Source organism: Colossoma macropomum, unplaced genomic scaffold (assembly GCF_904425465.1).
Source record: "Colossoma macropomum unplaced genomic scaffold, Colossoma_macropomum, whole genome shotgun sequence".
Lineage (NCBI taxonomy): Eukaryota > Metazoa > Chordata > Actinopteri > Characiformes > Serrasalmidae > Colossoma > Colossoma macropomum.
Window position 1 is genome coordinate 364,752 of NW_023495737.1, and position 14,095 is coordinate 378,846.

General features: G+C 37.3%; 1 protein-coding gene across 1 annotated transcript; it reads left to right on the top strand.

Moving 5' to 3' along the window:
- Positions 1-2,956: 2,956 nt before the first annotated feature.
- On the top strand, positions 2,957-11,296 carry LOC118802903 (legumain-like; the record flags this gene model as incomplete). The annotated part of the gene is made up of 12 exons (XM_036563327.1): positions 2,957-2,997; positions 4,524-4,606; positions 4,773-4,870; positions 4,991-5,072; positions 7,651-7,742; positions 7,837-7,912; positions 7,997-8,059; positions 8,153-8,219; positions 8,584-8,702; positions 8,828-8,917; positions 10,691-10,900; positions 11,132-11,296. Coding segments are annotated over exons 2-12 (1,137 nt in total), but the record flags the coding sequence as incomplete, so codon positions are not given.
- Positions 11,297-14,095: the final 2,799 nt, after the last annotated feature.

Sequence of the window (14,095 nt, forward strand, 5' to 3'; positions counted from 1 at the left end):
GCCTTAGAACAATTAAAAGGAGCTAAGTACTTTACCAAACTCGATCTCAGAAGTGCATACAATCTAATTAGAATAAGAGAAGGGGATGAGTGGAAGACAGCTTTCGTGACCACTAGGGGGCAATATGAGTACCAGGTGATGCCCTTCGGGCTCTCTATCGCCCCCTCTGTTTTTCAAGCCTTCATAAATGAAATACTCAGAGAGATGCTTGGGAAATATGTACTTGCATACCTGGATGACATCCTAGTCTATTCCCCAGATAGGGACTCACATGTTAAGCAAGTTCGATCTGTCTTGCAAAGATTACTTGAGAATAGCTTGTACTTAAAAGGAGAAAAGTGCAAATTTCACCTACAAACAGTGTCATTCCTTGGTTATATTATCAGTCCACAAGGTCTGATCATGGATGATCACAAAGTAGATGCAGTGCTTCAATGGCCCACACCCACTTCAGTAAAGGAATTACAAAGATTTTTAGGTTTCGCCAACTTCTACCGTCAGTTCATCAGGAACTTTAGTGCTATTGCGGTTCCTCTTACTTCATTACTCAAGGGTGGCAGTAAGAAATTAATCTGGACAGAGCAGGCAGAAAGGGCTTTCCAGAAACTCAAACTAGCCTTTACCACGGCCCCTATTTTGAAACACCCAGACCCCTCCGAGCCCTTTGTTATAGAAGTAGATGCTTCTGAGACAGGAGTAGGGGCAGTGTTATCTCAAAGTTCAGGATCACCTCCCGAGTTATACCCCGTAGCCTTTTACTCACACAAACTCTCCCCAGCAGAACGAAATTATGGTATAGGAGATAGAGAGTTATTGGCAATTAAATTAGCTCTCGAAGAATGGCGACACTGGTTAGAAGGTGCTACACACCCTTTTGTGGTACTGACCGACCACAAGAATCTAAAGTATTTATGTTCTGCTAAACAATTGAACCCACGCCAAGCTAGGTAGTCCCTCTTCTTCTCTCACTTCAAGTTTGGCATCACTTATAGACCCAGATCCAGAAACACCAAAGTGGATGCTTTATCTAGAATCCATAACTTAGACACCCCTAACAGCTCGGTAGACCAGGTGGAAAGTATCCTTCCACCTGAAGTACATATAAGTGCCATTCGCTGGGAGCTAGATGAAGAAATTGAGAGAGCACTACCAAATATAGAGGTACCAGATCATTGTCCTTCAGGGAAGATATATGTACCCAACCAATTCCGCACTTCCCTAATTACCTGGGCTCACTCATCCCTTGCTTCAGGCCATCCAGGAGAGACTAGGACACAGCAACTGATAGCCAATAGATACTGGTGGGAGACTATGAATAAGGACATTCATTCTTTTGTCAGTTCATGTTCCACATGTGCCCAATGTAAGACCCCTAAAGCATTGCCAGCAGGCGATCTAGTGTCTACCTTCTGTGATCTCCATTACATTGGGTGATCTGAGAAAAATATAATATGAAGATACGTGAAAAATTTTCATGACACACATTTTAATTTTGCCTGCGGTTTCATAAGCTGGAACAGAAAAAAACACCAGTAGTGTTATATTTAAAATATATGATCAAAAAAAGATTTTAGTTCAACATTGCACATATGCAAAATTACATAATATGTTGATATCTGAGGTGAAAAGCTCAGATTGATAGTGTACTTTTCTGCTGTGCATTGTTGCTTGAGTTAACAGAAGGAAATCTTTCGTGTGACCACATCACAAAAGGCATTGCTGAAAGAATGCAAAACAATGTCTAGATAATCCAGAGGCATTGTAGAGAAAATGCAGCACACTGAATAAGTTAAAATGGAACCAAGGGTGTGTTTGGAGGAAAAAAACAGCATGTGATGACAAGAACACCTTACTAACTGTTACAATCTCAATCTGTTGTGCTTTGCGGTTGTGTGGCAGCCTGTGGCACAGGAAGCAGAGGAAAGTAGATGGAAGAATGGATTCACTAAACATCAGCAAATCATAGAAGTAAATGTAATACAGTCAGTCTAGAAAACAAAGCTAAAAGAGGTCAGCTTCTATAAGAAGACAATAAGCCAAAACACCTCAAAATCCACCATGAACTACACTCTCAGAAAAAAAAGGTAGTAAACTGTCAATGCACCCCTCTTGTGACTGGGGTCTTACCTTCAAGGGTACATCTTCAGAACTTTTATTTAAGGAACATAATTGTATCATGTACCATTGCAATTATATTTTTTAGGTTGTATCAACTCCATTCACCCTGTCTTGACTACAGGCTTTTTATTTTATTGTTATGTTTTAAGATAAAGAAAAACAGGTGCTTCCACCAACTAGGAGAGGTCTATATTTCAGCCCATATGCAAGACTTTTATTGGATGTGAAAGGCAACAAAAAAGGATACCATTTTTAAAAAAAAAAAACTGTCAAATTAAAAACAGGTGGCCCCTAATCAGAGGAGCACTCTCATTTCCCCATCAGTTAATTACATATAAAGTAACTGTCCATTAACATATGAATACAACTTATATATTTGAAATAGTTTGCTGTAGAGGTAGTGTTTAGTTCTTTAAATCAACAAAATATGTAATTTGGCCAGAGGTGTCCAAACATTTGCACACTACTGTATTTTGTCTATTTATTGAAACATACAGTTGTTCAGTGTTCTTTCCTGGTGATGTGCTCAGAAAAGAATACTGGGGCAGGGCACAATGTATCACAATTATGTTAGAATATGGTCATATTTCCCATTCTTACAACAAATCTTGTTCCCTGGTGGATTTAAAAGACTTGCTCAACTACTGCCTTGTGCTTGCGCATCAGCTCACTTACAGTTTACAAAGTAAAAGAGGCTGACACAGAATAAATTAAAACACTTCGTGTGGTCCTTTAAGAGTGAAAATGAAAGAAAAGAAGATTATACAGAACAAAGTGATGGCTTTTGTGTGGGGTGTGCTCTTTGTAAGACTGAAAATGAAAGTAAACGTTGTTCAGTCTGCTCTTGATATCTGAAACAGGCATCAGGCAATGACACCGGTATGATATAATATCTTCGTGTTTGTTTTCTGACAGTAATTCTCAGTTATTATAGTTTCTGCAATTATAATTATTTATAGTCATTATAGTTTCAGTCTTGTACAGTTTACTGAGTGATAGTTAAGAGTAATGAGACGCTTTGGGGTGAATATGTAATGCAGGACTGCCAGCTGAATGAGGAAGTTAGGTTTAATCTCACATTCACATTTTATGTCTAACTTGAAACAACCTCCTGACCAAATTAGAGCATTCATAAAGTTTTCTACAACTGCTTCTACCCTTCCAGCTCTCTCTGGTTAAAGAAATGTCAGGTTTCTGTGTTTTTAATAATGATGGATCAGTTCTGGAGCTGGGTGGTGTCCTATGTATAAAGGTTGTGTATACATAAAAATGATGCTCAGCAGCAATCTACATAAAGATCAATATTTATGAAAGTGAAATGAGAGAATGTACGCACTCTTCCACAACCTATGGAGGTGATGTTGGTCTACTTATATTTGAGAGAGAATGGGGATTTCAAACAACCGGAAGAAAATGGAGGCAGGTAGAGTGCAGAATGAACGTGTCGTGAAGAGTCTGTTCGTGAAAAATCCAACAAAAGAAAAGAGCAAATTCAAGTTTGTTTGTTTTTAATACATAACCAAGTTGAATGTACATTTCTGTTGTCAGTGCAAATGATCTCATTATGACTTCACTGGGTAGAGTAATTATTGGGATTAAATAATAATAAAATAAGAATTAAGAGTAAGTACAGGGGTAAATGCCTTGGTTTTTTGATTGTGAGGCCATTTTGATTATATACAGAAATTCATTATTCACACATTAACAAAAACATGAAACCAGCTGATTTAATAAAATAAAATATTATTTCTAGAACTGTATTTACATCTACTTAATATTTCAGCTTAGTCTAATCATTTTGTAAGCAAAAACATAAATGTGAATTATCATCTCATTGTTGAAAAATACTTGAATGGACCTGTTTGACAGAATAATGCCCTTTTACTCCCTGTGCAAAACCGCTGAAATATAACAATGCTGACACTATCGGCTGCAGGACAACTAAACTGAAGGCCTGGACACAACACATTCTGGAAATACCACTGTCTTTGCACCATGGCACTATCAGAGGGAGCCATATAGTCATTCATAATCATGCACACCCATACATTATCTAAGCCACTTATCCTCCTCGGTTGCAGGGGATGCTGGAGTCTATCCCAGCAGTCATTGGGCGGAAGGCAGGAAATACCCCGGACAGGCCGTCATTCATAATAAACCAACAGAAATCAGTTTCATGAAGTGTTCCCAAATAAGTTTCAAAGTTTTACTCAAAATTACTAAAAGAACACTCAAAACATTGCACATAGGTAGTAAGACAAGCTAAACATAATAATTAAAAAAAAAAGACACAGAAAATGGTGTGCAATCAGCTGAGATTCATTTAAAGCATTACAATGTTAAATACTTGTACATACAAATATTTATTCCCTATGTTCAAAATATTCACTTATTTCTTCTTTTAGCTTCCAAAATGAGTTGGAAAAAAGGTAAGCAGTGGGTTCTACTGGCTGCTGGATCCAAAGACTGGAAAAATTACAGACATCAGGTATGCTTATTGCTTATTACAGTTTAAGTAAATTTTAAAATTAGTTAATGTCTCACACCACTTATAATTAAATATTTTCTTTAGCGATTTATGTTATAACATGATTTAGGTTTTAGTTTCTCCCTTTCTCCCTTTCTCCCTTCACATTTTTTTCTTTATTCATTAGGCGAATGTCTGCCATGCTTATCAAATGGTTCACCATAATGGCATTCCAGATGAGCAGGTTGTGGTGATGATGTATGATGATATAGCTTACCATGAAGAGTGAGTATATGGTTTTGTGGAGAAATGGCTTTATATAATGCCTTTATTTGTAAACTGAAATGATGTTTGTGTAGTTAAGACAGGAAGCAGAAAGACTCCAGCTTTTCTTTTTCTCAACAGAAACCCATATCCAGGAGAAATAATCAATGAGCCTAACGGCCCAAATGTTTACCCAGGAGTTCTGAAGGACTACACTGGAGATGTATGTGCTCTTTAAAACTTCCATTTCATTTCAGCCTGTACGCTGCCTGATTATACTTCTGATTACTTTGCTATGTGAGCAACTGTTATGAATTTGCAGACTGGCATGTGGGAACACATGGTATAGCACTACAGACATAAGGAACCATTTATTATTATATCTTTATATCACAACATTTACACCAGTTTCTTTTTTACATTACAACATTTATGTGCTAGTGAGCTCAAAAACACAAAAAAGGCCCGGAGGATCACAGAAAACATCTGTAGTAGATGACAGAAGATTTTTTTCCCTGAGAAGAAAACCACCTTCACAACATCTGGTCAGATCAAGAACACCCTCTAGGACAGGGGTCCGCAATAAGCAGCTGCGGAGCCACATGCGGCTCTTTAACTGCCCTGTTGTGGCTCTAAAGCAGAATTTGATTTTAGGTAAAAATAAAATAATCCTCTGATAATGATACTGAGACTGACAAAGCCACGAACTGCTGCCATGGCCTCCACAATCCCAACTGTTGCTGCAGAGCTATTGGTAACAGAACCTGTAGAAGAAGGGAGACAAGAGATGCTGGGACCCAGCTTTGCTCATCTAAAATTGCTGAATAGATGTAGGCATCCTTACTTAAAATAGGCCCTGAATCATGTCAGAACAAAGCTGTGAATGTTGCTCAATTGTAAACCAGATCACCAGAAGAGGTACTTCTCCAAAGATAATTAGCAAATGGCAAGTAAATATCAAGAGTGTGCCTGCTATTTTTACCGCCCAATGCACAGTAAAAGTAGTGTTTTGTTTCACTTTTAGACTATTTATGACTTGTTGCTGTTCTAAAAATTACCTCTTACCTCTTGTTAGGTGCATTTTTGATCCTACCAAGCATGCACATAACATTAGAGTAGTAACTTCATGTTTCAAACATTTTATCGCAATTTTAATGTTAATTCTGTATAGATTCAACTTAATATTACTATTCACCCCCGATAAGATGATTTAGGCTGTCAAAATATCTGAATTGTTCTGCTGGTAACATTTTATCATAAAGAGATTTAGGCTGTCAAAATTTACTACCCTTACATTTCGAAGCTGGTAGCATTTCCTGATAGGGTGATTTAGACTCTCAAAATATTCTACTTGTAGTTTTGATGCTGGTAGCATTTGCAAAATGTCCTGCATGTTAGGGCTGCATGGTTAATTATATTTTTATTGTTATCAGAATATAATTTTTCCATGATGACATATCATCAAGAGCTGAAATGACAGAACAGATTACCTCATATTCGCAGTGCCAGAGAGATGTCATTATATTACAATTATTCTCACACCCTGTATTAAGCGTGTGAGGCAGTAATGGCTCTTTTCCAAAACTGGCACTGGTCCAGATGAGTTGTATTGACTCCACACACACGTCCTACTCCATCTCGTCTCCAGGCTTTTTATTTTATTGTTCTGTTTTAAAACACAAGTACAAATATGTACTTTTTACCTGGAAAAAACTTTATTTAAGGTTCACAATTGGACCTTAAAACCACTGTTGTACCTTTGAGGGTACATTTACATTGTTTGTACCTTAATGAACAAAAAATGTACCTGCACAATACTTTTATTCTAACAGTGTTGTGTATTAAGAAATTGTTGTGTATATGTTATAACTGGCTGCAGTGTTTGTGTTGTTCTTGAGTTATCTTGTTGAGTAATTTATCACCTGTATTACATCACTCGGTTTCTTTTCAAGCTTCAGTGTGTGTGTGTGTGTGTGTGTGTGTGTGTGTGTGTGTGTGTGCATCATTATTATGTTTTTCTGTTTCACCCAGCAGTAGCATTACTTTCCCTTGGTATTTTCTCATCTGTCTAGTAGTAGATAGATATGATGTTTGTGGTTGTTTTTTCATGGGAGGGGGCTTTTAAAGTGTAGCCTAGGGGCCCCTGATCACCTTAATCCACCAATGATGGTGGAGGTAGTGTCATGGTATGGACATGTATGGCTCCAGTGGAACTGTATTAACTGAGACTGACTGCTTTTTCTGTTGTGACTGTTTGCTTAGTTATTCATTTTGACAGCTGACAACAGCAACAAGGCGAAGTGTATAGGGCTGTAATATCTGTTTAGATTCAGTCAAATGTTTCAAAATTCATTGGTCAGCACTTCACTGTGCAGATGGACAATGACCTGAAGCATACTGTGAAAGCAACCTAAGAATTTTTAAGCCAAAGAAGTGGAAGGATTTGCAGTGGCCAAGTCAATCACCTGATTTTACTACAATTGAGCATAAACTGAAGGTAAAACACCCCTAAAGAACTAAAGTCAGCTGCAGTAAAAGCCTATCAGATCATCACTAGAGAAGAAACCCAGCATCTGGTGATGTCTGTGGGTTCCAGGCTTCAGGCATTCATTAACTACAAAGGATTTGCAAGTATAAAAAAATAAAAGTGGATGACTATGTAGTTTGTCCAATTACTTTTGAGCCCCTAAAGGGGGGGGGCTGTATATGAAAATAGTTGTAGTTCCTACACTGTTCACCTGATTTGGAGGTAAAATCTGTCTATGCCTTCATCCATTCATCCACCTACATGTTCTTTACAGGATGTATCCGCTCGTAACTTTCTAGCTGTGCTCCGTGGAGATGAAGCAGGTGTTGACAATAAGGCAAGAAGACCAAAAAAGGTCTTAAAAAGGTAATTTTCTCAGTTGAGCGAATTAGTTTAAAACAAAAACAAAGGGTTAAAAAAAAGTCATTTTAATGGACTGTCCCACTCTCTTTCTCAACAGTGATCAAAATGATACAATTTTCATCTATCTGTCAGACCATGGCAGTTCAGGACAATTTGGCTTTCCCAAGAAACCTGTAAGATGAGTTTAGTTCGTGTTCAGCATTTGACACATTTAAAAAAAATAAATAAATCAACCTTTCAACATTTTATCATTTCAGCTTTATGCATCTGACCTTGCTGGCACCGTAAATATGATGTCCCGACACCAGCAGTTCTCAAAGGTCAGTAATCAACTACCGCAATGTTTCATGCTTTTGTTTTTTGTTGTTTTTTTTTAAGAAACATAATTTACATTGTTATATGTAACATTGCAGATGGTGATTTACATAGAAAGCTGTGAATCTGGATCAATGATTGAACATCTCCCAGGAAACGTACAGGGCAAGTTTTATTTTGACTGTAACTACTAAACTAGTATAAAAGAATAAAGTTTAGTTCCACAGATGTGTCCTCAGTACCCCCAGCCACCACATAGATTTATTAAACTCTTTCACCAACCCACTTAATGAAACATGGACTAGCCAAACTAGGTATTTGGAAATGGTCTGGAATCATTAAACACACACACTGACATACATAAAGCACTATTCTTATGTTGATGTTGTTTGTATTATTCTAATATTAGTGTTCTTCTGAGCAAATAATTGCTTGCTGCCCAGATAAATAGCTTTTTAAATCCTTTGTGCAGCTAGTACAGTGACTGAAGAAGATTCAAGTTTTCATGCTTTTATCTTTTGTCCTCTAGTTTATGGAGTGTCTGCCTCCACTCCATATCAGTCCCACCATGCCTGTTTTTATGATGAAGTCAGATGTACATTTCTTGCTGGTGAATTCACTTCATACTGGCTGTTACACTGCAAAATGGTCAGTTATGATTTTTTGCTTGACCCCCATTAAAACAAACAGTAAATCAATAAATGTTTATTTCAGTGAAAGTATAGCACATTTTCAAAAGATCTTAACTGCTTATCTATTTCTTCTTTAAACAGTCTGACCTCACTAGGACAACTTTCCAGGATCAGTTTGATTATTTGAAGGAGAAGGTCAAAAATTCTACACCTTGTCAATACGGCAACAATGTAAGTACAAACTTACAACAGAATTCCAAATTAACCCCTTGAACCCTCAGCTCATTATTTAGTTAACAGTATTAAGATTTATTATTTAGTAATCATCATAAATTGTAAACTACAAATCCAATTCCAAAAATGTTGGGACGGTACGTGAAATGCAAATAAGAACCGAAAGCAGTGATTTGTAAATCCACTTTGAGCTGTATTTAAACAAAAGAAGTACAAACACAAGATATTTAATGTTTTATCAACTTCATTGCTTTTTGTGGACATATGCTCATTCTGGAACTGATGCCTGCAACATGTTCCAAAAAAGTTGAGACAGGGGCAGTTTAAAACTGGGAATGTTGTGAAATGTTCAGAAAACATCTTTAACAGGGGACGTAATGTGTTGGAATTGAAGAAGCATCCAGGAAAGGCCTAGTCCTTTATGAGGATACATTGCGGCTCACCACTTTGCCAAAAAATACATCAAAAACAGCAAATACCCCAGCTGACAACAGTCCTCAACAAGCGTTTGCAAAGTTTTTAGGTATTTCATGCTCTACAGTGCATGTTATCAAAAGATTCAGGAAATCCAGAAACATTAGTGTGTGAAAAGCAAGGCCAAAAACCAAAACTGAATGTTTAGTCAAACACTAAAAAGTTGCGAAGATGAACTCGCTTCTCTTTCTAATTTTCCTGTTCCACCTTAAATGGTGCCACATTTACCTTCGGCGCCTCAGTCAGAATTTAAGGTGGAACGGGAAAGTTCAGCAAGAAGCTGGAGAATGAGAAGCGATTTCAGCCTCGTAAAACAGCCGATAGCTGAAAGACATTTAACAAGAAACTATTCAACTTTTGAGGAAAAGTTTTCTGGCGGAGATGGAAGAAAAGCGGCTATAGCTAAAGCTTAAAGCAGAGTAGAGCAGGTCCGCGTTTTCATTTATATTGTTTAGTATATACTAGGACATTAACACACCCTGAGACATACTGGACATTAAATGTTGTGGCTCCCAAGGTGGTTTGATTTTTGTTGAAAGGACAAAATGTCTCTTCTTAACATTTGTGTTGTGACTCCTGACCTAACCTGGCTTTTAATGCAGAGGGAGCCGGTCGGATTTCTCGCTCATCCCGTTGTGTTTTTGCTGTGTGCCGCCACAGACTGTCCGGGTGCTGCACTTCCGAACTTCCAAGTTCCGCCCTTTGCGTTCCGTCAACATTACGTTATAAATTAAATATTTAGAAAATCGATTTTTGAGGTTGAATGAATCGATTCAGAATCGTGCACGTCCGCATCGCGATGCATCTAAGAATTTTTTCCCGCACCCCTAATGTTCTCTGGGCCAAAGTAGTAAAAGGACCATCCATATTGTTACCAATGTAAAGTTCAAAAGCCAGGGTCTGTCATGATATGGAGATGTGTTAGTGGGTAACTTGCACATTTGTAAAACCACAATTAACTGAAAGACACATACACATATTGTAGCAGCATTTGCTGTGTTTTAGATGCCATCTGTGCTTTATTTCAACATGACAATGGCAAGAAACATTCTATATGTGTTACAACAGAATGGCTGTGTAATCAAATCAATAAAGTTCATAAAGTAAAACATCAAATATCAGGTTTTAGCACTGCTTTAAATTTAAGGTTAAACAGAATTTACTAACTGGTTTTGTAACATAAGGTAACTGGGTTTGTAATATATAAGTAATCAGACTAAGAAAATCAATGAAAAGCTTTTACACGAATAAACATAAAACAAAGCATCGCTTTCTTTTTTTCACACCTTTCTCCAGGAGCTTAGCAAACTCTTCATCAGTGACTTTTTGGGCTGTCCTGACTCCAGAACTCAGGCAGAGCATGCTAGTCGAGCTGAAAACTTCAAACTAACACATCTCACCCCATCCCATGAAGTCCCACTGATAATTCTACAAAACCAAATTCAGAGAGAAAAGCACCCTGACAAAAAGAGAGCTCTACAGAGAGAGTACGACAAGCTTCTGGGGGTAAGGATTGATGCCAGTCCCACTGAACTGACATATTTACTTCTTATTTTACTGTTCTGTTTCATAGCCATGACCAGCTTTATTATTCATTTTACCAGTTTTGAACAGCTTTCTTATTCATTTTTCTTAAACATTCGCCCAGTGTGCAATCCCCATCCATAATTATTTAATTCACAAATTCAGTTTCACTGCAGCGATTAAATCATATGAATATCCCTTATTATTTTTCAGAGAAGAAGTAGGATCGAAAGGGCTGTGCATAACATTCTAAAGCTTACATGCCCTGAACGAGGCCTCACAGTACTGGTAGAGAGACGTCCACTAAATCGACTGGACGATATGAAAGATGTAGCAGAGCATTTCAGACAGACCTTCAGTAAGTGGCATGAGGAGCAGGTGAGTTGTGGCTTTTTCATGTTTTTCATATAACCAAATACAACCTCAGCTTTATGATATTACATAAAATATCAATGAGTTGATTTTTTGGCTACTCTTGCATGAAAGACAATCAAGGTTTCTCTTGTTTTCTCTCTCTCTCATTCATTCTAGGACGATTGCTTTGTTCTGACATATATGCATGTATTTGTCAGCCTAATTGAGTCTGGGGTGAAGGTTTCCAGGTAAGTCAGAAAAACCCCTATTAAAACTGAATACAGTCATTTTCAGCTTGACTTAGATTGAAGAGAAATGTGAATTACTGAACATCCTGAATTGTTTTCAGTCTTTATACCTATGTTGAGCATGCTGACAACAGTCTCTACTGCTGTGTTAAACCAGTCTTCATATTTTTTTTAGGATTAAAGAGGCTATAACTCATGTGCGCTTTTTGCAATGATTCCATGAATGCATATGACCACGCAGTCCATCATCTGTTCAACACTGAAGCTTGTGCTATCCTGTACTGCTGATAAACTCCTGCTTCAGCAATCATCAATGAAGATGATGTTCATAGTAATTGTACATTGCAGATATAGTTTTAATGCTATTATTTTACAACACAGTATCCCAGTGTCAGATATTAGATACTCTCTAATGCATCTAATGGCCGAATCCTTTCACTTTTTGTGTGTGTGTGTGTCTGTGTGTGTGTGTGTGTGTGTGTGTGTGTACACCCACAATTTGTACTTTTCATGACTCGATTAACAATATCAATCCACTTCTTACACATATGGGATTTTTGGTGAAAAGCAAAAGAAATGAGATTTTTACTCCTAACGCGGATATTTCTGATATCGTTGATATCTGTTTACTATTCAGTTCAATTCAAATTTATTAACAGGCATCTTCGCAAAGTGGACAGAGTGCATGAAGGTTTTGGTTTGGTTTGACTTCAGCCTTGTGTATCCTCCATGTTTCGTTTAATTCTTTATCTTTTTACTCGCTAGTTTGGCCAATGAATATCCACACATGTAATTGTATACAGATAATAAAAATGCATTCCATTGACCCTTGACCCTAGTGTTTAATTTCAGTTTACCACAATTGTCTAGGTTAGTAAACAGTTACTCTAGTATTAGGACATTAAAGTTTTTTTAGTGTGAAAAATATGTTTAATTTTCCATTCTGTAAATTAGAATAATTGAGGATGTGGAAAGAAATTCTGCGACAGTGTTCTATTTCTCATATGACACAGTGGTTTTATGTGGTTCAGAAAAAGGTTAAATCATCTTTCCTTCATCCTGTAGGAAGTTAAATATTTTCCTAAAGGCAGAAAACTTGTACAGAGATAAAAACTGATGATGGTGGTATGTAAAGTAGAACTAGAGATTTGCACAGCAGATTTTCTGCACTGCTCTTAAGAACCGATGTACATTACATATAATATGTTTCTTACACTTACATGTAATATAAACATTGGTTTATAAGTTGCATGTACATGTAAATATAAAATATATAGATGGTTGCAGTAAACATTTGTAAATAATGTTAGGTTTTTGTATTGCTGAATGTTAATATGTAATAATGTAACACACTTTGCAGCATTATGTATGAAAATATGAAAGAGTATAGAGTAAAATATGATTATGTGAATAACTGATAATCTTTACAAGTAAATTTAATAATCTTGTATCTGATGTCTTTCTCTGTAGCCTCTTGACAGGAAGCTATATGAAAGTTTAAAAAAATCTGAAGAATTCTGAACGCTTAAATAAGATCAGACCTTCGTTTAAGTTTTAACAATAAAGATAACCCAATAAAACAAATAACATTCGCAATTATACAGTTTTTCATTCATTTATTGAACAAAACGACCACACTCTATGTGCATCTGAAAAATATTTGCCAGTGCTTGGACTGGAAGACGTTCCAATATGGAGTTCGTTTTGTGTCAAAATGTTTGAAAGAAGATCCTGATGTTTGAGAGAGGAATGTTCCGGTTTGAGAGGACAGCGGTGCTCTGAGTGCGCAGCTAATGAACTTGAATGCACTTGTCAGCATGAAGTGCGCAGGTAAACACCTCGGATCTGCTCAACAAAACACTTTGGTTTCATTCAAAACTTGAAAATCTGCACAACAATGTTTTTCCCTCTCAGAACTCGAACGTGCAAAACACTCCGGTTTTCACTCAAAACTGGAAAAACTGCTCAATCATGCTCTTCACCTTCAAAACTCGCACGTGCGCGCAAATCATTTCTGTTCTCAGCTCCGCAACGCGCGCTCAACTTTCACATCTGCTCGCTGTAAAATGTCTGAACGTTTGTGCCAAAACTCCAGCCAATCAGAGCTATAGAAGATAAATATACAGGATTAACAAGATGAGCCTATGAAGACAAGCGCCATAGGAGAGTTCAGTAGAACACTGTTAGCCACTGTTAGCTACAGTCAAAGAAACCTTGCTAGCAGCTTAGTAGATCAATGTTAAGCTATTTGAAGTGAGCTACCGTTAAGCCTCTGGTAGGGAACAAATGGAGCTACCAATGTTAGCAAGAGCTACCAATGTTAGTTAGATTAATACATTATTATTTATGATGAGCATTACTGATAAATCGTTTCTATTCATTTGCTACAAGAAAGCTAGAAACCGTCTAGCTAATGTCAAGGCTACAAGCACACTAGCTGACTCAGTACCACAGCCATGAACGTGCCTTGACCAATTGGCATAAAGCTGCTTAAGAAAAGGTGCCATGATTGGTGCGCTGGCAGGAATCGCCCTTCGGCAGCTGTTATGTGGAGGAATAAGACAAAAGAAGATCT